This window comes from Cheilinus undulatus, linkage group 21 (assembly GCF_018320785.1).
Source record: "Cheilinus undulatus linkage group 21, ASM1832078v1, whole genome shotgun sequence".
Lineage (NCBI taxonomy): Eukaryota > Metazoa > Chordata > Actinopteri > Labriformes > Labridae > Cheilinus > Cheilinus undulatus.
The window spans coordinates 41,574,447-41,598,677 of NC_054885.1; the positions used below are offsets into that span (position 1 = coordinate 41,574,447).

The 24,231-nt window shown below is 41.7% G+C and overlaps 1 protein-coding gene across 8 annotated transcripts in view; it reads right to left on the minus strand.

The window, feature by feature from the left end:
• LOC121503372 (transient receptor potential cation channel subfamily M member 4-like) overlaps positions 1-23,994 on the minus strand; it is an 85,071-nt gene extending 61,077 nt beyond the window's left edge. For 4 of the 8 annotated variants that reach the window (XM_041777738.1, XM_041777735.1, XM_041777737.1 and 1 more), the window contains exons 1-7: positions 23,477-23,498; positions 17,455-17,696; positions 8,903-8,961; positions 7,059-7,098; positions 3,005-3,254; positions 773-953; positions 538-704 (exon numbers count right to left, since the gene is read on the minus strand). In XM_041777738.1, the coding sequence (XP_041633672.1) occupies positions 538-704; positions 773-953; positions 3,005-3,254; positions 7,059-7,098; positions 8,903-8,961; positions 17,455-17,462 (705 nt within the window). In that variant the 5' untranslated portion in view covers positions 17,463-17,696; positions 23,477-23,498. Of the gene's footprint in view, positions 1-537; positions 705-772; positions 954-3,004; positions 7,099-8,902; positions 8,962-9,195; positions 9,328-17,454; positions 17,697-23,476; positions 23,499-23,963 lie in introns of those variants that run through there. The other 4 variants (XM_041777736.1, XM_041777740.1, XM_041777741.1 and 1 more) reach the window with 4 other exon arrangements.
• Positions 23,995-24,231: the final 237 nt, after the last annotated feature.

Below are 24,231 nucleotides of genomic sequence, written 5' to 3' on the forward strand. Positions count from 1 at the left end.
GCAAAATGGGGACTGGCAAGCGTAAGCTGCCTCGGACACCTTGTCAGGTATTAAACTCAATCCCCAATGATCCAGATTACTGGTAACTTGAGTCCTTACATCAGCCAAAAATACACAGTTTAAGGCCACAGATGACAACCATAAAACACCGGAAAATTCAGATCTGATTTGTAGCAAACATTCAGGAGAAGATCAAGCATCATTTTAACACACCTGTGTCCCCACGCTGCTCTCATGATTATCTAAACCTGATTAAGATCTGGATCATCGCTCATTTCACTAACTTTGAATCAACAGGATGTAAAATAAGGTTATAGAAAAATAAACCAAACGTCCTTCAACAGGAAATATCTGCTGCCAATGACTCGAAGAAGAACTGCTCAAAGCGATACAAGGTTTCACCTCCTGACTTGCTTAAGAATTAAAATAAATGTTATCAGAGTAATCTGATTTTTTAAACTTTCATGTCTGTTATTTCTCAGTGTACTGATGTGTTTCTGTTTTGAGTTAAAAACACAAACTGCACATCCAGCTTACCTGAGGGTTAACGAGCCGCTCTCTGTTATGAACCATTCCCCACGGAGCCACGCCCACCACCATCACCTTCTGAGACAGAGCTGGGGCCACCACCTTGTAGTCCCTCACCGCCTCTCCCACACAGCGGGCCACGCCCCTCCTCAGTCCATCTGTCAGGATCCACGCACCTGGGAACAGGGGCCAATCGTTTACTAAGTTCATAATCACATGACCAACATACAGAAAGTGTGTTTACCTGTGCTCTGAGCGGCTCTGACCAGAACGTTCCTCAGGAAGTCCCTCACCCACGGTTTGATCTCCTCCCTCCCCTCCCCCTCGACCACAGACACCACCAGGTTAGGGGAAGGGAGCTTCCAAAGACCTGTTATCAGTTTGTAGGCTTCTTTAGGGTCCGAGTCACATGACAGACGCAGAAACTACAGAGGAGCGAGAGACAGAGCGCCTGTCAATGTTTGGCATTAATGTGCCCATTCAGACACCAAGCGTCTGTCCTTTAATACGTGCGTCCGTACTCTACAGCAGGGGTCATCATGTTCATTTTCACAAGGTCAAGCTTTTCTTGACTGATGCCTTGGGGGCCAGACATTAAAAGAAAATGAAATAAAATCAGTATTTCTGTCTAACTTAGTTTGATACTAATATGCTTGTGTCGTGATTGGCCAAAAACACATGCAGGAAACACTCTCAGACCCTCAGAAGGGAAACTGCAGGAAAATGCAGGAGGAAAATTGATGCAACAAACTGCGACTGGTATCTCTAGATGCTGATAAGAAGAATGAATGGGGGCCAATGAGACACCAGCTAAGGGGCTAGTGGTGCCTCACAGCTTTTCTCCCTTATGGTGTCATAAACATGCTTTTAAAGGAAACACTGAAATACTATTGAGAAAACAGATTTTGTGGGGAACTGGTTGGATCAGAATGACAACTCAGTTCAAGACAAGGAGCTACAAGGAAGGAAGGATGTGGCATTCACAGATGAGCTGGTTCTGAGAGCTCCTGTTTGAGAGAATATTTCCTTTTCTCCATTGTTGTTGTTTTAAAGGTATAAAAAGACAAACTGGTACCAAATTAAGAGCTGTCTGGGAGCTGAAAGACTGTCTCTTGATACCCAGTGGAGACAAAATCTAGATCTCTAACATGAGCCATAGTTCCCATCACCCTGAGTGAAGATGGACAGACTAAATAAAGCCACACTTTTAGTTTACCAGCAGAATTCAGCTGATCAGGTCAGCTGGAAGGGCGGTCTTTAATGTGTGCCAGTACATGTCACATCTACACAGCCAGTCCAGACCTGATGAAGACCTCCCAGACCACCTCAGTATCAGTCTGAACTCTCAGACTGTTCCCTCTAAGGTTACTATGTTACAATGTCATTTAGCAGATGCTTTTATCCAAAGCAACGCACATTCAAGAGCAACAACAACACAAGCAAGATCCAGACGAGAAGAAACAACATTGGTAAATGCCATAAAAGTGCTTCATGTCCAATTGGACACAGGTGCTAACATGCAGTGTTTAAGGGAAAGCACCTAAAGTATACGATTTTTTTTCTTTATACACACCAACAATGGAACAAGCAAAATGTCAGATTTCTCATTATCGCCATCCATTTCACTTCACAACAACTAATTACCAAGTTCCAAGTGCTGTGCCACTCACAAAGAGCTGGGCAAAAAATCCCAGAAGTAGAGCAGGAAAGTGCGAGTCAACTGTAGTTGGGAGACTCATTCAACCACTGGAGACAGCAGTAGAGAATAGTCTGGCTGAGACTCATTCAACCACTGGAGACAGCAGTAGAGAATAGTCTGACTAAGTGCACAGTGTTCTCTAAAGAGCTGGGTCTTTAGCTTTCTCTTGAAAGTCGAGAGGGAGTCTGCAGATCGAATGGAGTTGGGTAATTCATGCCACCATTTAGGGATAACAGAGGAGTAGAGTCGAGCTAGTGACTTAGGAGCCTGATGCGCTGGAAGTACCAGGCGCCTTTTGCTGGCTGAGCGTAGTGGGCGAGAAGGAGTGTAGACCTGGATGAGGGACTCCAGGTAAACAGGAGCAGTTTTAGTTACTGCTTTGTAAGCAATGATTAGAGTTTTGAATTTAATGCGACCTGCAACTAGAAGCCAGTGTAGAGAGATTAAGAGGCGTGACATGTGCTGTCTTGGGTTGGTTGAAGACCAGACGTGCTGCATTCTGGATCATCTGCAGAGGTTTAACTGTGCATGCAGGTAGGCCTGCCAGTAATGAGTTGCAGTAGTCAATGCGTGGATCCACACAGATCGTTAAAGATTAACACTTAGTATTGGAATAAATCTCTGATAATGCATGGTCTAAACAGGGTGGTGGGCTGCATACAGAGGTGGTCTGGGATGCCCACTTTGGTTATTAGTTTAGTAAAGTGACTGTTTTATTGACATGAACAGGTCTTAACCAGAGGGATTTGGGGGGGGGCTGAGGTGTGTGTCCCTTACATTACTGCGTCTGCCTCTGGAGCCGATGAACTCGATCTCTCTGAAGGCGTCTGTTGGTTGCTCAGAGATGCCATCCTGTGTATCAATGGAAGCAATTTTGATTCGTTCGAAAATGGCAGATCTTGCTTGCATTTCACGCAACTGATCCACCTGACGGAACACAATGAGAGGTTGTGACTCTAGACCCGGTGACTCTGGACTCAGGGACTTTGGACCCGGTGTCTCTGGATGCTGAAATGGCGCCCTGTTACTGCACAACACACACAAAAACACACAGAAGAAAGACCTGATAAGACGTACCTGGGCTCACAGCTGTCAGACATCTTTAATGGAAAGCAGCAGACTCAGAGTCAGTAAATCTCTAAAAACATCAAGACTGTGGTGGAAAACTGATTCTCAACATCCTCAGCTGCACATAAAGATCCAGAGACTTCAGCATTCATTCCTGCAGGATTTCAGGCTGACTGCATGCATGAAGGCATAAAGCCTCCAAAGTTGTAATAAGAATGCTTTAAAAATAATAGACAGACATAAATCCTAAATCCAAAGGTCCATGTGTAGTGGGGATCTACCAGCATGTTGGAGAGGAATGAAGTCCATGTCCTCTCTGGATCAGGAGGTCAGAGTCAGCAATAAGAGTCCTTCTAAAACTGAAGGAATGAATGATGCAGACCTTCTTAACGGTGCATTAACATGATTTTTCTGAAAACTCTCCCCTCTGAAGGTCAGACGGTGTCAGAGATCATCTGAAACACAGAAACATGAGGAAGGCCCCTGGTCCTGGACCAGATGTGTGGTTCTGGACTTAGACCAGTGTAGCCGTGTCCTCCAGCTTCTCTTCCAGTTATCCAGGGACCCTAATGTTGTAGCCTCATGCTCCTCTCTTGTTTGCTGATTATTCATCAGCTTTGACAGCATGCAGCCTCCCTTTAAACAGAGAGAATGATCCATGATTCTACCCTGCCTCATCAGTTAGTCCTGAGGATTATCAGTTTCTGACCAACAGAACTCAGAGGCTGGCCCAGTCCCAGTGTCCACACTCACACACTCACTGACTTTGAGGCTGAGTCCATGAGGGCTTAGGGCTGTCCCACTGTCAGATCATAAAGAGCATGAGGGATCTCTTCATGCACCCTTTCTGTGAGCGGGCATCTCTGCAGACTTAGCGAGAGGGAATTACCCATAGTTCATTGCATTGTGACGTATGACAGGGGAATGCCCGCTAGCAAATCTTACAACAGTGAAGTGAAAACAGCGAAATTGTAAACCAAAAACATGGAAAGTGCAAAAAAAGAAGTATTTTCTTGTAAAATATGTTAAACAGCCTTCAGAACAGGTCTGTAGGTGAGGCATGCTTGTTTTTATCTTTGTTTTAAACTCTGCGTGATGCCGACTGTCAACAAAAACAAAGGGCTGTCCCATTCCTGCTTCATCAGCCTCATTCACTCCCTTTCCAGGATCAGTCCGTTAGTCCATAAGGGCTCAGGGTTCAGGGTTCAGGGTTCAGGGTTCAGAGATTCAGCTTCTGTCTGTAAACAACCATTAATCAGACTCCCTAACTACATCCACAGGCTCACCACAAGGGGGCGTCCTTCCCCCTCCTCTTTATCAGGGACACTGAGGAGAGCAGCTACCATGTTAGAGTCTGTGATGACACAGCTCTGCTGTCCCTGCTCCAAGGCCCAGAGTCAGACCACAGAAAGACTCTACCTCATTTTATTTCTATGTCATGAAAACTTTAGATTTAAAGCGAGGCTGTCAAGATTCATCTAGTTAATCTCAATTAATCAAGGTCCAGCATTAGTGCACTCCTGTTTCTAAATCAGGACGAATCGTCTGCTTTACTGTCTCAGTGGAAGTCAAAGTCATCTGAACCTTTTTAATGATTTTTTATTTAATTTTCAACCATAACAAGTTCCTTTTTCTGCGATCTTCTGTCTACCAATGACAACTGTCCATATTTAAACAGGAAGTCAGTTAGCTCTAGTTTAAGACGGGGGAAAATAAAAAATGACACAAAACAGTTGAAAATGCAAAATAGTGGAATTTTAAAATGCAATAAAAACAGTGTAATTAATCGCAATTATACTGAAATTCTGTGATTAATCAGATTAATCGGGCTTAAACCTGTTGATGCCCAGATTAAAAATCATTAAAAACTGAGGAGCTGATCGCTGTCTGCAGACGTGAGGGAGAAACGTGGAGAGTTCATCATTCACAGTGAAAATGTTGAGGTTGTTGGGTCACTCCAGTATTTGGCCATGTATTTAGATATTTACTGTCAGGAGGGGGCGACAGAGAGCTAAGCTCTGAATCGTTTCTCAGTCCTGCCATATCTTTTATTCAGAGTCTTCTTGTTTTTCTGCTGGTTTCACAGCCTCTCAGTGAAGCACAGAATCTGGTCTAAGATTTTTGGTGTGAATCAGAGAGATCTGGATCCTCTTAGCAGATCCTTCATAAGGCTGAGAGTTTTCTGGCTTCTTCTGGTCATGTCCTTTAGACTGAATGTTCTCTCTATCCATCAGGACACCGTTGTGATTTGACCTGTCTGTAAAAGCGTCATCTAAAATCCTTCATTCCCTCTGCAGTCAGGGCACTAGAAGCTCCTCAGGTTTCTGTTTTATATCTCTAACGTAATTTTAAGTTAATATGGAATATAACAAAACCAGATTAAGCTATTTAAAAAAATATGTAGTCTTGTGTCATCTTGCATTTTGACTATCTTTGTGCAATCTGAAGATGAGGATTTTCCTCATGTGCTGCACTGAACTGAAGTCAGTGATTCAGGTAAAATTCCTCTCTGAAAGATTCTTTTTGCACTGTAGTAAAATACCACAGAATTTATTAACCCAAATATTACACTTAACTTTTGAAGCAGTTATTCATATTTTAGCATACATTATTGCTAGTATTAGTGCATACTATTAAAATATTGATTGAGAATCGCATACAAGACCCAAATGACATGTTAAATAATACTGATAGCAAATTACAACACTTAAAAGCCATTTTTTACTTGGTTGGCTGGTAAAAAATTTCACTTGCCGGTGAAAAAGTTAGTTTTGGACCCTGTCCTCCAGTCATCCATGAGTGTAATGTTGAATGAAACGTTTTGAGAAAAAAGGGCCTAAAGCTTATTAACCTGTTGATTACAAGAAGAAAAAGGGCTGGGCAATTCATACAAAAATCCTATTTGATCCTTTTAAGCTGAATGGTGAAATGATGTAACTGGCACACTCTAAAAATAAATTCAAGGGCCGAGTTAATGTAACAGTTATACTGAGTTTTCTTACTTAATAAAATCAATGGACATCATTATTCTGAGTATTTGGGTTGAAATGATCAATATTCTTGAGTTAAACCCAAACATGAATCTTTGAGTGAAATCTACAAATTTTAAATAAGGTAATTTTATTAACTCATTGAGTGCCATTGACATAGATAAACATCAAAGTGTTTTTCGGTGGCTGGCACAAGAGGGCGCTCTCACGCTCCCTGTGGGTAATTTTGGGGCTTCTGGGATATGTAGTCAGAACAGTCGGGTATGTAGATCAAAGCCACTGAGATCAGAGCAGGAAGTGGAGACGCTGGAATGGAGGTAATCTAAGCTAAAAGTTCTAAAATATTCAGTATCGGCACAAAATGCCCCCCAAAAAACTGAGGGATCAAGTGGCCAGTTTTGCCAGCAGACGCTGGAAGAAACTTTAAACTTTAGCGTGAGAAATCAGTAACTCGCTGAAACTGATAGCGAGTCCACCATCAGCGCGTTTATTCATCTGCCTCGGCCGGCCAAGAGGCTAAAGAACGCCGCCAGGTCTCCCCCGTGCGTCTGAGAAGAAGGCATCCACTGGCCATCTGGATGCATACAGCGACGACACTTCAGAGACGGACTTTTCAGACCCAGACTCTGAGGAGTGGCTGCCGAGTGAGCGGCGCGGATCTTGTTCCCTGTCCCAGAGCGATGGAGGTAAGTTAACGTCAGGAACCCACTGATTATTCAGACAGATTTATCAGTGAAACCATCACTCATGATCCTGTGATTTCAGGAGCAGACCTGAGAGAAGAGCGAGCCCCACGCAGTTCTACAACACCGTCTGTTGGCAGAAAAAGAGGCAAGAACAAAAAAATCTATATTATAGATTAAATATTATATATAAAACATATCATAGATTATATTACTTCTATAATTTACAGGCAGTGCCAGGGGACACACAAGCAGGAGAGCATGTAGGCGTATTGGGGGGTCCCATGGCAGCCGTCCAGTTGTATTTTGCTGCATTTTGTATTTATGTTTATTTTACAATAAAATAACATTTGTAATACATTTTCAGATGTCTTTTATGTCATTGAAGGCAAAATTATAACTTTCCCAAAAATGCATTTTTCTCAGCTTTCTATAAAAAAGTGTTCTTTGTGGTGAAACTAGCCTCTATTCAACCTCAGATAAATGAAGAACGGAACAAGCTGCAAACAAACATTTTCTCCATGATGAAACAGAGAGATTCTTCTTTCATTTGAGCTATTTGGTGTTTTCAGAGTCACAGTACAAAATATTCTGTGGGTCTTGAAAGATGACTCAAAAGGGCTAAAAATGCTGGCACAAGCCACTTTCCATTTTATAAAAGGGCTGGCACTCAATGAGTTAAAGTGATTGATGACTTGACCAACAGATTAAATTGTTTAAATATCTTTAATAATTTCTGTGTGTTTCGTTGATATATTTGAGTATACACTATGAAAGGTTCTCAGTTTTATGAACAAAAAATGTCAGACAGTTCTAATCAACATTATCAGTGACTTAACTATTCTACCTAAAATAAGTGGGGAGGAAGCGAGTGAGTGAAGTTTTTCTCCAACGGTTCTGATTCAAACGGAGCAGTTTTGCAGGAACAGCTACTCTCAGTCTGACCAAACTTAACACTACAACAAGACTGCAAAGAACTTTTAAACAGTATTATATTTTTACATACACAGCAGTTACAGAAGCAACAACTAAACACACTGTATGGCCAACCAGCTGGAGGCTGTTAAAAAAGGGATTGTTTTAAATAAAAAACCCAAAAGAACTATTTTAGCTCTATTTTTCTGAGTTGATGAACACCTTTTAAGTTTTAGGTAAACAGTACTCAGCCATTGTAATTGTTTTTTGTCCCATGGTCTGGGCATTAGACACGTTTGTACCATGAGTGAGGACACTAACTCAGGGAGTTAATTTCTACCTGTAGGGGGCAGGTAGGATATGCAGTAAATGGTAAACTGAAGATGATGAAAGAGAACTTCATCATTCAAAATGCACTTTTCCCTAACTGTGCTCTGAAGTCATATAAGTTGGACTACATTGGGAGGCCGTAATATTCCACATTAAAATATGTGATAGAAAAAAGGATAAATGTAGTTGATGTTGAACACATAGCTTTATGAAAACATCCCAACATAAACCTACGAGTAATTTTTACTCAAAAAAATCCATTTCTACCACCTAAAAACTTTGAGTACATTAACTCAATTTATGTAGACATAACTGAAACTGTAAGTTAGATTTACTCATTTTTGACGATTTGTTTTACTTAATTCCAAGATTTCAAGACTTTGAAATCTAATCAACATTTTTGAGTGTATTATTTTTTCACTGATTTTATTAAGTAAAGGGCAGTAATATTTTTAGAGTGCATTTATATACAACAGTTATCACCATTCACTGACAGAGAAGTTTTGGTCCACATTACCCAGACTGAGGTTATTATTATTTAACTGAAGAAGGGCAGATTTATCTAAAAAGGAGCATTATTCAAGATATTTCTACATTCCTCAGGCTGAAATATTAAATGTAAATATCTCATAATTCTAAATGGTTTGCTTCACATTTTCATCATAAATACATATTTCTGCAGTGATTACCTGGGAGGATGCTCAGCAGGGCAACGTTGCTTCTTCCTGAAGGTTGTTGTGATCCAGGTCTGTGAGGAGGAAAGAGACAAAGAGGAGTAAATAAGACACCTCAGTGATGGACACATGCAGCAGGTTTATCAGGAAAAAGAAGCCAAGAGGAAATAGTTTCAACATCTATGGTTGATTTTATTGTGACTCTGAGGATTAATGATCCCAGTAGTGACTGTGGCTCTGACACATAGAAACCTGCAGCAGCATGATAAAGAAGTCTGCTCAGTGGCCTCAGAGATTAAATCACTTACTTCTAATAGTCAGATCCATTTAAGATGCCATCCCAGGAGTCTGGTCTGCCTTTGTTTTTTACCATTAACATATTATTTGTTGTTTTTCTATTACCTTGACCGGTTTGGACAGCTAACTTCCTGCAATCTTCCTCAGAAGACTGAAGTAAAAATACAGAGAGAACTGAGAGCACAGGTATGATCACACTACCTCTCTGAAAGTCATGTGACAAATCATATGTAGGAGAAACAGGAAGATCCTTCAGCACGAACAGGAACAGACACCAAAAAAACGTGAGAAAGAAACCTCTACAAGGTGCACACGACCTGTCACAGAAAAGGCTGAACAGCAAAACCTGAAACTGTTCCTGACCACTGCAAAAAGCTAAAATATAAATAAAATCACAACATGGACAGGGAAACACCAAGGTCAGAGAGGTCAGAGGGTAAGAAGTACCACTGATGGATCAGAGAGACCATAGAGCTGTGGAAACATGTGGAAACCAGCCGACAGGACTGTGAACCAGGAGACGAGGGCAGGGTTGGGCAGGTGTGAGCTGAGGTGACTGTGGTATCGTAGCGTCTGCAGCGCTCTGGTGTTAGTCCCTACCAGGTAGGCTGTAGCTGACAGGAGATCATCTTCAGTGAAGAATAAACTCATCCATCATCTCCCTTTGCTTTCTCTGACACTCTGAGCTGTTCTATAGAGGCATCTGACATTAATGTTTACTTAACGTCATGAACGAGGCTCATCCTTGAGTCACACATGGACCTGAGAAACATTTCATGGGTTATAAACAAGTTTAATAAACGTCACTCTGATAATGGTCAGAGATCACACACACAGATGTAGAGAGGAGGAGAGGCCGTACTGAGAGCTGAGAAGTGTGTGTGATAGAAGTCAAGGTGAGCAGGTAAAGTTGTTTGTGATCGGACCCCCAATAAGTCAGAATGCTGTTATATGTGTGTGTAATGTTCTAACAGTAATCTGATTCTGAACAGGCTAATGAGCAGATACAGTCATGGATGAAACTATTGGCACCCCTGGAATTTTTCCAGAAAATTCACCATTTCTCCCAGAAATTGTTGCAATCAACAAATGTTTTTGGTTTACACGTGTTTATTGCCTTTATGTGCATTGGAACAACACAAAAAATCTGAAGAAAAAGACAAAATTGACATAATTTTACACAAAACTCAAAAAATGGGCCAGACAAAATGATTGTCCCCCTTTTAAAACTGTGGGTAAATCATTTTATTTCCAGCATGTGATGCTCATTTAAACTCACCTGTGGCAGTAACAGGTGCTGCAATCTAGAAATCACACCTGAAGCCAGTTAGAATGTCTAAAAGTTGACTCAGCCTTTGTGTTGTGTGTCTGTGTGTGTCACACCAAGCATGGAGAAGAGACAGAAGAGCCCAGAACTGTCTGAGGACTTAAGAAGCAAAACTGTGGAAAAATCTGAACAATCTCAAGGTTAAAGACCATCTCCAGAGATCCTGAGATTCCTTTGTCCACTGTGTGTAATATAATCTTGAAGTTTATAACCATGGAGCTGTGGCTAATCTCCCTGGACGTGGACAGAAGAGAAAAACTGACAAAAGAATGCAACGCAGGATAGTTGGAATGGTGGATAAACATCCTCAGTCAACTTCCACACAGATTCAGGCTGTCCTGCAGACTCAGGGTGCAAAAGTGTCAGCTGGGACCATACGTGGTCATCTGAATGAGATGAAGCGCTATGGCAGGAGACCCAGGAGAACCCCACTGCTGACAAAGAGACAGAAAAAAGCCAGACTGGAGTTTGCAAAAATGTTCCTGAGTAAGCCTCAATCCTTCTGGGAGAACATTTAGTGGACAGATGAGACTAAGGTAGAGCTTTTTGGAAAAGCACGTCATTCTACTGTTTACAGAAAACAGAATGAGGCCTACAAAGAAAAGAACACAGTACCTACAGTCAAACATGGAGGAGCTTCAAGGATGTTTTGGGGTTGATTTGCTGCCTCTGGCACTGGGTGCCTTGACTGTCTGCATTGAATCATGAAATCTGAGACTATCAAAAGATTTTGGGCCGCAATGTAGGGCCTAGTGTCAGAAAGCTGGGTCTGGGTCAGAGGTCATGGGTGTTCCAGCAGGACAATGACCCCAAACATACCTCAGAAAGCACCAAGAAATGGTTGGAGACAAAGCTGGAGAGTTCTGAAGTGGCCAGCAATGAGTCCAGATCTAAATCCCATTGAACACCTATGGAGAGATCTCAGAACTGCTGTTGAAGAAGCACCCTTCAAATCTGAGAGACCTGGAGCAGTTTGGAGAAGAAGAGTGGTCCAAAATTCCAGCTGAGAGGAGTAAGAAGCTTGTTGATGGTTATAGGAAGAGATTGGTTTCAGTTATTATTTCCCAAGGGTGTGAAACCAAATATTAAGTTGAGGGTGACAATACTTTGGTCCGGCCCATTTTTTGAGTTTGGTGTAAAATTATGTCAGTGTTGTCTTTGTCCTTCGGATTTTTTGTGTTGTTCCCATGAACATAAAGGCAATAAACACATGTATACCAAAACATTTGTAATTGCAACAATTTCTGGGAGAAATGGTGAATTTTCTGGAGAAATTCCAGGGGTGCCAATATTTTCATCCATGACTGTCTCTTAGATCAGTGGTTCCTTACTGGTCTGGTTTTGGGACCCACCATCACTCCTTAAGAACAAGCCGCAACCCAAATCAAGGACACTTTTTCAACTTCTCAAATTTATTTAATGAAAAGATAATGCTGGTTGAGCCTGTATCATTGGATACATAGTTAACAGCACTGTTTTAATAATTCAGTCAGTAACACTTCACAACCCTTGAGCTTGAGGATGGTAATAGAGGCACTTTAGTAATAGCCTATTTTCACAGATTTAACAGTGCTTCATGCAAAAATATGACATAAAACAGTGCAACTACTGAGAAATGTCAGAATCCTCAACAATGTGTCCCTTTAGCCGAGTCCTCACATACTGAATATTTAACTAACACAGCACTATTAGAACTATTCAGTCACCTATTTAAGCAACTACTGATGGGTATCAAAAACACCCAGAATTATGTAGCTTTAGCTGAGAATACCCACTTACTGAACATAAAACAACCAGCAATGCATTGTTAAAAATATTACCTTCACTAGCAGTTTATATCTACAAACTCAAAATAAATTGAGCAAAAGTGCAACTAGCTACAGCTCAAGAATAGCTTCAAGTAAAAAAAATCTTGAGATTACCTTATCAGTGGGTAAATACTGATCAACTTTATGCTATGAAGAAAATTAAGCAGCACTCACTTAAACCTGAGATTTAATGCTGACATAATGGAGCTGAGTTGGGGGAATTAATGGGAGAACTGGGGATGTTTGTTGCTGCTGACTAGAGTCTCAAAGCACTGGGTTATGGAGGACAAAGCAGCTCTGAGGTCATGCTCAGTGTCCAGTCTGTTTCTGTGCTTTGTCTTCAGCTGGACCAGAGATAGGTAGTGCTGAATGGTAGGAGGATTGTTACTGCTTCAGTAGCCAGGGAAGGATACTCTTCCATCACAGTGCTGCAGCAGAACTGGGAGAGGCTTACCTCCCTAAATTTCTTTTTCCGTGTGCGGTAACATGACAGCTCCACCAGCTGACTCTCTTCGTTGCTTGGCAACATGACGCTCTCTGTGTTGCTACCAAAGGTGTCCCATATCCAGTCGTCTTCTCTCCATTGCTCAAGAAAGTAGTCATTAAAGCGCTCCTGTAGTTTATTCAGATGTGCCGTGATCGTTTTCTTCATGAGAGAAACTGCTCCTGCACACACGTCTCACATAAACCAGTAAAGCTGCTTTGTTTAAGTCCACTGATTCGTCCATTTGTAATGTAAAATGACCGCTTGCATTAATACAAGCAGTGGTCTTCGTCTGCTTATAGTGTCATTTGACAGAGGTATAGTTTTGAGTTTATGCGCTGCAGCTTGGTCCAGCACCTCTCTCACCATGTCCAGTGCTGCAGGTAAAATTAGGTCCTCTGCGATGGTGTGGGGCTTTTTTGACTTAACAATATGATGTAGCACCCGCTAAGAAGTGCGAAGTGCTTGTTCTTACTTCTGGCATGAAGAAGTAAGGCACTTTTGCGATGTCCTCGGGTCCTGAAGTCGTCTGCGAAAGTGAATAAATGTCGCTTTAGTTTTGACGGCTTCATACTTTCATGAGCCAGCACCTCGCTGCACACAACACATTCAGGTTTTTGTCCTCCTTTGTTCTCAATGTAAGAAAATCCAAATTTCATGTAGTCGGGGTCGTCCTGTGCTTTGCCATGCTGGATTAGCATGAAAACAAACTTCGCAGGTCTTCCTCTGCTGTGAAATGCATCTGTGAGTGAGTGTCAATTATCATTACAATGCATTACCGCCACCTACTGGAACGGAGTGGGAATAGACAGACAGCTGCAAAACCTCCCCTTCAAAATAAAAGCACTGCATCCATTTTATTCTAGAATCTTTTTTTTCCCCAGGCAAAGGCCCGCGAACCACTTTTGGGCCATGACCTACCAGTTAAGAACCACTGTCTTAGATGACTGATCCTACACTGTCCTATCTGTTTGATGTTAATGCTGTTTGCATGAGGAAATAGCTACATAAATGACAAAGCTCAACTTAAAACTGAAGATTTACATTTAATGACACAAGATAATTTCAGATGACACTAATCTTACTACTACAGTTGGAGAGCTTTCTGTCTGTATTAACATATGTCTGTATATACAGAGCTTAACAAATGTATTAGCCCAGCTGTCATCTCTGTCAGAGACCATCCAGCATCATGAAGTGCTTTAATGAGGACTCTTTCATTTTCAGTCAGCTCTCCACGTTTTACCATTTTGAACAGGAATGAGGAATTTCAAACTGAATTTAACCAAATGTGAGCCGGCTCACTGGGCTTCTCTGAGAAGTCAGAAATGAATCAAGCATAACATTCAAGCACTAAAACTCATTTTTCTCTTCAGGAATGACAGTAAATAACTATAATCTGACACATTAATGTAGTTAATTAATGTTCTTTACTATTTTTTCAGTTTTTCTGTAAATCAGTAAATTGTAAAATTCATGGATAACAATAATAATTCTATTCTAGCATTAAAAATATCATTTGGGTTAAAGAGCTTCTACATATTGGTGTATTAACCATTGCAGAAACATCTAAATGATGTTGGTAATTACCAATGCTGTTAATTTAGGACAGCTGTGGCAGAAACCTGACTGTGGTTAGGGTTAGGGTGGGCTAATACATTTGTTAAGCTCTGTATATCTCGATTTGCAAACCTCCCTGTTGCTCTAATTCTCATTCATACCTCTCAGAGGGTTCTTGGATATACTGGGCCAAAACTGGAATTATGACAACATCAAAAAATGTATAGAGTTAAAAAAAAAACCTCCAAAATTGCATTATTTAAGCTTCAGGTTAGTCCCCCTCAGGTCACCATCCACTGATAAAGCTGCCGTGCTGACTTACAGTGAGCATATTGCGTCACTTCCTGTCTCCTGTGTCTCTCTCTGCCAACACGTACATATACTTAACAACACGCTGTATTTTTCAAGATCCCGAAAATCAGTAATGTTTTAGCTTATCGATACTGCTATTGAGTCTCGCAGGCTCCATGATGTAATGCTATTTTAAGATATACCTGGTGTAAAAATATACATCAGTTCTTGCAGGGAGGGAACATAAACTAAAAGCACATCAGTACTGTTCATCACAATAAACCAGAATGAACCTTCAACTGTGGGCTCAGACTCCGCCTGTGCTACTAATGGACACTCATAACAACGTCTTCAACTGCTCCAAGACAGTCTTCTTCTTCATGTGCTCAGATAAATGCAGAAAGCTGCTCCCAAACCTTACAAGCCCAGTTTGGTAAAAATATTAACCCAGTTTAGAAATCTGTGCCAGAATCATAAGAATTGAAGTTAATTAGCCAATTTTACGAGCTGTAGGATCAAAAATATGGCGCGTTCAGGTAACCTCAGTAAATTTGATGACTGTATCCTATATGGTATGATATGTTCAAATGTCCCATACAAAATAGGAAAATTCAGTTTTTGACGAGAAACTTCAGTAAATGTAGCACGAATATGAGGACATTGTTTGTATTTGAGGGATATAAAATAGATGTTACAGACTAAATCAGGACATTTTAACTCAAACACAACTCAGTTTTTACCACTTCTATAGTAAGTCTTAGTCCTCATTTTGTCTTTACTCTAAATTATAGAAAAGTATCATTAGTGTTATTGATAAGGAGTATCGATAACAGTATCAATATTAATAAAAATTAACAATCCCCATCCCTAATGATGACTTATACTTACATCTGAAAGTACAAATCAGACTATAACCCAAAATTATGTATAATTTAAAGACAACACAAATACAACCCTTAGGGTATAAAACAGGATATACAGAAATAATCCATCATCTTTGGATGGCAGTGTTTGCTTTAAAGGTCTAATAGAGAAGTCAGCATTACATCAGTCTGTTTTATTCAGAAAAAGACAAGAACTCAGCGCTGTATGTTCACCTTTCTGAAACAAACTAGCAAAAAAACTCTGTTTAAAAATCCCCCCACATGAAGGTTTAGGAGGGGGAACCCCAGCTTAAAAAGTGAATCTCAGACCCCGATGTAAACGCACCGAATGGAGGAAATGTTAACATAGCCACAGTTTGTATGAAACGGCTGTTTCAGGAAACGAAACATGGACATTATTTCGTCTGCACGCTGCAGATAAGGAGAGGAAAGGGCTCTAATATCACCAGAACTGACACAGAGAGGGTTAAAACTCAGAGACAGAGCGATGATCAGCTGATTGACATCAAACCTTAGAGAGACAATGAAAGAGGGAACGAGAAAAATGTGATGAGAGCAGAAAGATTCATGTCATTCATGAGACCTGATCTACCTGCAGATCTACCTGGGTCACACGCTGGGATTACACCTACGCACACACAATAAACTCTCATTAGTGAAGAGGACTGGTCTGACCTGCTCATAGACCTCTATCAGGCTGGTTACACAGAGGAGGCGGAGCTTCATCTCTCTTTCTGATTGGTTCCCATATTCCTTTACAGTAATAATTTGACCCACAGATCAGCTGATTTGGGACTGAAGGATCTTTCTGATTAATTCCCTGTTTGTCCTGATCAATGGAACACAGACAATGATGTTCGATGATAACATGAGAACATCCAATCAGATCAGAGATCATTCTACAGAGACGACCCCTCAGGAGCAGACTGATGCTCTCTCAGCGTGTAAAGACAGCATCATTCCTACTCTTTATCTACTTTATTAGTGGGGATGCTGACTAAGCATCCACACTATTGATATCCACATCGGCCATCTTGTTTATTAGTGGGGATGCTGACTGTGAGGTGTCCAGCATGGTTTGTGGTCCCTGTCCCAGATATGATTTATTATAATCAGTGTGTTGGAGCAGTAGTTCTGTTGCTAGCCTCCTAGCTAACATTTTCCTCCTTTTGGTGCTGAGAAAACATCTTAATACTTTTTTTTGCTACGCTTGAATATTCACTGCTGACACAACTCTAAAATGTGAGATTTGGAGTGTTATTTTCTGCCCCATCAAATCAAAGACAAATTTCTCCCTCTTTATACAAAAGCAGTTTGTTAGTTTCTGAGTCATTGTTTGATTAGAAAAGATCTCACAGACGGTCAAAGGGGACTCCTGCTGTGTGTTTAAGGGTTTCTGTGGTTCTGACTCGATGACCAGTAAGCAGAATAAAAGTCTGACTTCTACCCTCCTGGTTTTGGCTCCAGGATCTGTCCTCTAATCAGAAGTGAAACTGATATATCAGATCCATTTGTTGGAGACTGTCCCAGTAAACTTTGCACCCAAACGAAGACGCCAGCTCAAACTCAAAAGGAGGAAGTACAGGAACTAAACCAGGATCAACAGTGTGGTTAGATCTGACAGGTCCAGAACTGTCAAACTATTTGTTCATACATTTATACCAAGGTTTACACTTCAAATACAGGAGTTCAGTTTAAGGCTGAACTCATATTGACTGACCTTTGACCTGGGACAGGTTGAGCTGCAGTAGCTCTTTTTTGGAGGTCTAATGTTCAGACAGCTTTGTTAGACATTCATGCTGATTATTTCATTTGACAGCAGAGATCTTAAGGTTTCAGTTTTCATTCCACCCTGTCCCATGTTTCCTGACCTTAAGGAGGTAAAAACCGGCTCATCTTGCCCCACTCTCCCTTACCTGCTCATTCCTCATGCTGCTCCCTGCCTGCCCTCCTCCTCCTCCTCCTCTTCCTCCGTCCTCAGGCTCCATGATCCTGCTCAGCTCGGCTGCAGCTGGAGTCCGGTCTGAGAGATGAGGGTCACCTTCCTGTAGCTTCGCTCACGTTCTCTTTAACTCCACCCACACAGCCTTGAGGGTGTGGTTGGGAGCTGACTGTCCCAGTGACTCCACTTCCCTCCCACAGGTCCATTCCTCTCATTCTGATGGAGGCAGAAAAACACAGTTTAGTCTCATGTTATGACCCAGAATGCACCGATAGTTTAATATTTGTATCCACCATTATCAGCCATCGGCCAAGGAGTATGGCAACAGACCAACCAATCAAAGGAGGCATTTTCACTGGGCAGATGAACTCTTCTATTCTGCTCTTTAAAGGAGACATACTTTGCTTGTTTTTCTGTTTCATTATGTCAATCTTAGATACCTATGGAGTAAAACTGCATGATTTGCAGGTCATAAAGTGCTTTCTGTGCCTCACGATGGCGTTTGCAAAATCCTCATTTACAGCCTCTGCCTGAAACGCTCCGTTTCAGCGCTGTCTCTTTAAGAGTCGCCGACCCCACGTGCCCACTGTCCTCTGATTGGCCAGTTCTGTGAAAGCTTTTGGGGGCAGACCCATGGGCAGGACCTGCGTGTAGTGCACCAGGGCTGTATGTTCACTTTTTTCGCCCATAGCGCTGGTGCTACAGAGGTCGACAATCTTGTAGCACAGAACAAAAAACCTGTAGCACAATACAAATGTTTCTTATAGCTCCAAAACCAACACGTAAACAAAATATATGCGTAGTAAGTGAATGCAGTTGAAAAACGACACCAAAACGGCCTAAACTACAGCTATCAGTTAATGTCTAACGAAGCAAACAGCCAATCACAGAGAAGAGAGACGCTGACGGTTCATTTCCACATTTGGACACAAAACAAAAGCAACCTGCAGGAAACTGACTAACTTTATAGGAGTGTGGTGCTTGAGGATGATTATAACAATGTGATCTGGAAATCAGACCCTGAGATCAGACAGAGGAGAAAGTGAGCTCCAGTCATGCTGCTGTTTGCTGTAATTCTTTTGCTTGTATTCATCATTTTTTTACTTTTGGCAGGACCAACAGACAGCTGATCTTTGTCTGTGTTCATCCTATTTACTTAAACATTAATGTGCTCTAGAGACTGAAGTTTGTTTCCTTGTTCATCCTTAAACTGTGTTTCAAGGACTGAAGTGTTAGGTCTTAACTATATTTATATACTGGTATTGATATCAGCTAAATTTCATTTGTAAACATCCACATATTTTATAAACCCCAATATTGTGCATTTCTAGTCAAACTAAGAAACATAGTAAAGTTTGATGTTCTTATGTGGGCCTTTTTGATGGATTTCTTGCAGGCCAATTCAAAAGGACCAAAGGCCACAGTTGGCCCATGGGCCATAGTTTGGATACCCCTTATTTATTTACTGATACTCAGTAATAGGAAAGCATGTCTAACATCATCAGAAATTCATTAAACACTGTTAGAGTCTGGTCCATACTGTAGTATCACACTGGGGTCTGATGTTTATAGAGCTGGTGTAAATGAACAGATCCTTCTTTTCTCTGTAACAGTGTCATGATAACAACAGTAGCCTACTAGTGGAGTTAAATGGCAAGTAAAACAAAAAAAATCTGTCAGCAAAATGTGGTCGGCATGTTTAAGAGGAGCGCTGCTCTAATCCCAAGTTTTTTATTAAGACACGTAGGCTAGACGATGTTCAAACAAATATCTGCTCGCTTACTTCTCCGTTCTCCTCGTCCTTTCCATTTATGCACGCATGGTCGCAGTGAGTTAGCCGTCAGTGACAGGACAGAGCGCTCAGTGTGCTCTAACTTCTGATTAAAGGTTAATGTATAAACTGATGCATTTTCTCTTAACTAATATCGTAGCTGTTGTGTGGTTAACAAGCCATCACGCGTCTGAATGTCACACACAGGTCTGATATGACACGGACAGACAGGCAGCAGTGTGACGGAGAGATGAGGGAGAGAGACAGGATCAGTACAGCCCCACACTGCACACATTTTATGTTTCTTGTTAGGGTAAAGACACGGCCCTGAGCCTGCCCCGTCTGTATGAGCTGCGGAGTGTGGTCGCTGGAGCGCCAGACGCAGAGGATTACGCACGGCGAGAGGAAAAAACATTCTGCTTGAATTAAAATCAGCCAGAAATATAAAATAAATGGGCTGGGCATGAATTTCATGTTTCAAATCAAAGTGGAATGAAGTTTTAGGGGCAACAAGTCAAACCTAAAGTCTTATCTGCACGTCTGGCATTCAGGCACCTCTCTCACTTTGTCATAGCACCTGTGTGATGAGGAGTGAAGACCTCCTAGCACAGACACATTTTCTTGTAGCATTTGTGACTTATACACTGCCTGGCCAAAAAAAAAGTCGCCACCTGGATTTAACTAAGCAAACAGGTACGAGCCTCCTATTGGATAATTACTGCATGGGCTACAAGTCATTTACCCCCAGCTGATGCCATGAGTTACTTCTCATTTCTTAAACAATGGATTTTTTCTTCCCTAATGGCACGGGCATATTCCAGGATGACAAAGCCAGGATTCATCGGGCTCAGACTGTGACAGAGTGGTTCAGGGAGCGTGAGACATCATTTTCACACATGGATTGGCCACCACAGAGTCCAGACCTTAACCCCATGGAGAATCTTTGGGATGTGATGGAGAAGGCTTTGCGCAGTGGTCAGACTCTCCCATCATCAATATTAAAACTAATGCAACCCTGGATGGAAATAAATCTGTGACATTGCAGAAGCTTATCGAAACAACGCCACAGCGAATGCGTGCTGTAATCACAGCTAAAGGCGGTCCAACCACATGTTAGAGTGTGTGACCTTGTTTTGGTGGCGACTCTTTTCTGGCCAGGCAGTGTATGTCGTACTGTACAGCCCTGTGCACTGTTTTCAAACTCCGCCTCTCCATTCCCTAACCCTAACCCGTGTTTTAAATACGTCCATACGTATTATACCCGAGTCAGACCCGGAGACTTTGGTGAATGAACAGGAGGAAAACCAGCATCGGCAAAGAACGGCACAAGACGTCTCAGTGTGGTAAATGTGACTCAGTAATATGTTTATATGTAGAAATGTAGTCATTTACATATCAGCACAAAATGCTTTGCTAACTCAGTCTCACTATAATAAAGATACCTGCAAAAAAACAACAGTGTTTGATGGACTGATTTACCCCGTACAGCCTTGAATATCAAGTGACATAGCTTAGGTTATCTGTGCAGCTGATTGGGGAGGGGGCAGGGGTGTTTATCAGGCCGATGATTCCCTAAAAAACTTTATTTAAAAGACAGATATTAACATTTCTAAATTCTCTGCATGGTTTGATCTAAAATGATTTTTCACTCTGACAGCGTTTTTCTTGTGCAATGGCCCGCTGATTTTCACATTATTTATCAATCATTAATATTAATTATTTCTTCATATCCAATGAATCATCTGTTGACAAACTACATCCCAGAAACAGCATGAGTTCAGAGAGCTGCAGCTGTCCCACACACAGCCTAAAACGGCCTGTAGCGTGGCGCTTCTTTGGTCTGATCTTTACTGTGTGGCGTTGCTCACTAAGTGAATACAATGTTGAGAATTTCCACCACAAGTTCTGTCCTCCTTATTTCAGTTATTGCCTCGGTCTGTGGAAAGTGTGTGACAATGCCGACTGAGGCTGAAAATGTTTGCTGCCACCCTCACCTTTTTATTTTGAAGTACAATGAAAATCTGATTCTGCAGAGGTTAAACTTAAAGGGGACATTTTATTCAAAAGGTCACCTTTTCAGGCTCTGCTAACAGAAGTATGTGACCCTGGCCTGTCCACAATCCCCTCAAGCACCAGAATTCTGGATTTAGGCTGTTAGAAAGTTTTGCACCTCTTTCCTGGCTGGGTTTGATGTGGGCGGGGCTAATATGACATCATGAACCCCGCCCCTCTAACACTCCAATCTAAAACCACAGAGCAGCTCATCTCAGTCCAGTCTGTTGTTAGCTGATGTCTCTGCCTTTATTGAAAGTTAACAGAAAGTTTTGAATATTTCATATTTAAAAACATTAATCTGATGCATTTTGAGAGAAAAATCAAGCAGAATTACAAGACAGTATGAATGTATAATAAAGTATCTATACATGGTCACATTATGCTCTATAAGAAATGAGACTGACAACTCCTCTCATGAAATGCACAACAGCACAACTTTAATGTAGTCGCTCAGATGTGCAGATGGCCTTTCAGTACGATCATTACGTACAGACCCTGACCATGACAAACCTCAGACCACACCTATGTATGACAGGCTGTATGCTAACCAGCCAGGCCTCTCCATACAGCTCACTGTGCATCAGTGTTTCCAGATACAGCTGATAGTTTACAGCACAAAACTTGTCCAAAAACCGCCAGAATGCACCAAAAAAACGCCCGATAATCAACACTTAGTGCTTTTTCTCCTGACGTATGTACAAAACTGCATTAAAGTCCACTGACAGCCTAAGTACACCAGAATAACTCCTACAACGACAAGCAACAACAGCTCAACAACATAACAGAACTAATCTGTACACTTCATCTCATCATACTGCAACTGGTCAGGGTTAAACACACACGCCACTTTCAGAGAGATAAATAGACTCATCACAATTATCATAGTTTACAGGAGACAGACATGACTGTATGATCTCACCTTTACATGCTGAGGGTTTCTCCTTTAACACCGATGAAGAGCACAGAAACATCTGATCCTAACAGCTGTCTACATCGGCGTGTGTGGCGACTGGGTGTGCAGTTCAATAACATCAGGCTAACTCAGGACTGCTCTCACCAGAATGTTTAGCTAGCTATAATGTATAATACTGAAGTGTTGGACTTTTTACTTCATCAGGACTCCACTCCTCCTGTACAACAGGACGTTTACCAGCTTTGTATAAGTGCTAACTCACTGCAGGCGACTGTGGGCCGTAGCCAACGCCAAAGACAACAAAACTTGCCGTCTTTATGGAGTTTAGCTCTCTTGCAGACACACACATAAAAACACACACGGCACAGCCGTCTCTCGCTCACGCGCTCCCTCCACTGAAGTGGACAGGAAACTCAGAGAGACTGACAGGCTTCAGCGCTGCTGTAAGTTTGATACGTTCAATGTTTGTATCGAATTCAAGGCCCCCTTCAGGTGCAGTTCACCGATAATCTCTGGTATACCTCTATGCCCCCCCTCCCACGTAGGTCACCTATTTTGGTTTCAAAATGGCGCATTTCGCCAAAAGGTGAGTGAATTTCATGCCTGGTTAGCGTAGCATGGGTTCCCTCAGCGTCGAGCCAATGGGATATTTCAACGGGTTTTTGGATTATTGCTGAAAAAGCTCTGTGTTCAACAGAAGTTTATAAAACGTACACGATTTGTTCATAAAGATAATCTTCACAAATTGATAAGCATCATATCTTTGGGGTGTAACGGTACAGAAACATTTCGGTTCGGTACGTACCTCGGTTTTAGAGTCACGGTTCGGTACGTTTTCGGTACGGTGATTGCAGCGGATAAATACATTTTAATTCTTTAATTAAATTGTACTAAAATAAATAGGCTGAATAAATTACATTTAAATTATAAACAATGCTGCGACCTCCCTCCAAAAGTTCCTCAATGATTAAAAACATTAATAAATAAAGACATTTTTGAATAACTAGGTTATTTCCACTGGTATACTGACACACTTATACCCACTCTTTAAACACTAACTTAAATGCATCATCACACAACCACAAGTCAGCTTGTTAAGTATGCAAATTAGCGTCTCTTTTTGCCGATTTCAACATGGACTTCAGCACTGGACTACTTCTTTAACCAGTGGGACCTACTAACAAGTTTGGAGAAGCTTTCACAGCCCATCTTAGAGGATAAAGAGGTTAAAGCTGTGAAATCTGAGGATAACTTTACCTGTGACACAGCTGCAGAGTCCCTCTCTCCTGAGGCTGATAGTTGAAGGTAAAGTTAAAATGACTCACAGAGCCAGAGCACCATCACTATACGGGGATTTCAATGAAGCCGGCGGCTCTTCTAACTCCACACGCGCCATCACTCTTCTTCGTTTGTTTTGTAACTGCTCCTTCTTCTGTAATAACGGTTGCTGGCAGCTTTTAGGCTCACTGCCGCCTCCTGGATTGAAGTGAGAACTCCACTTTTTTTTAATCCTCACTCAGACGTTTTTGTCGTATTACTGCGTGCACCAAACCGTGACGGCTGTACCGTGACGGTACGGGACGAAAACAAATACCTTGATCAGCGTTGATAGCAGGGCACTGTGCTGTCTTTTATAAGCTTCCACAATAAAACAGCTTGACTGAGTGATGGACAAGAGTCTCAGCAGTCAGTTACTGAGGATGAGATCAGCTGATGGAACCAGGACTAGTTTTCTGTCTGTTACCTGGTCAGAGGTGAGTCTCTCTCCTTCACACAGCTCTCCTCTGTCACTCATGGATCATCTGCTGCTCTGCTGAGAGGAAGGACTGGAGTGACGGTGCAGTTTAACAAGCCTGGGCAGCTTCATACGCTCCTGTATGACACATGACAGCAGCATGATTATCAGTTTACATTTTCTCAAAGGGAAAACTCTATCTGAGGCATCAAACAGCATCCAAACAGCCAGATAATATACATCCATAAATGTAGAAGTGTGAAAAGTCTGTCATCTC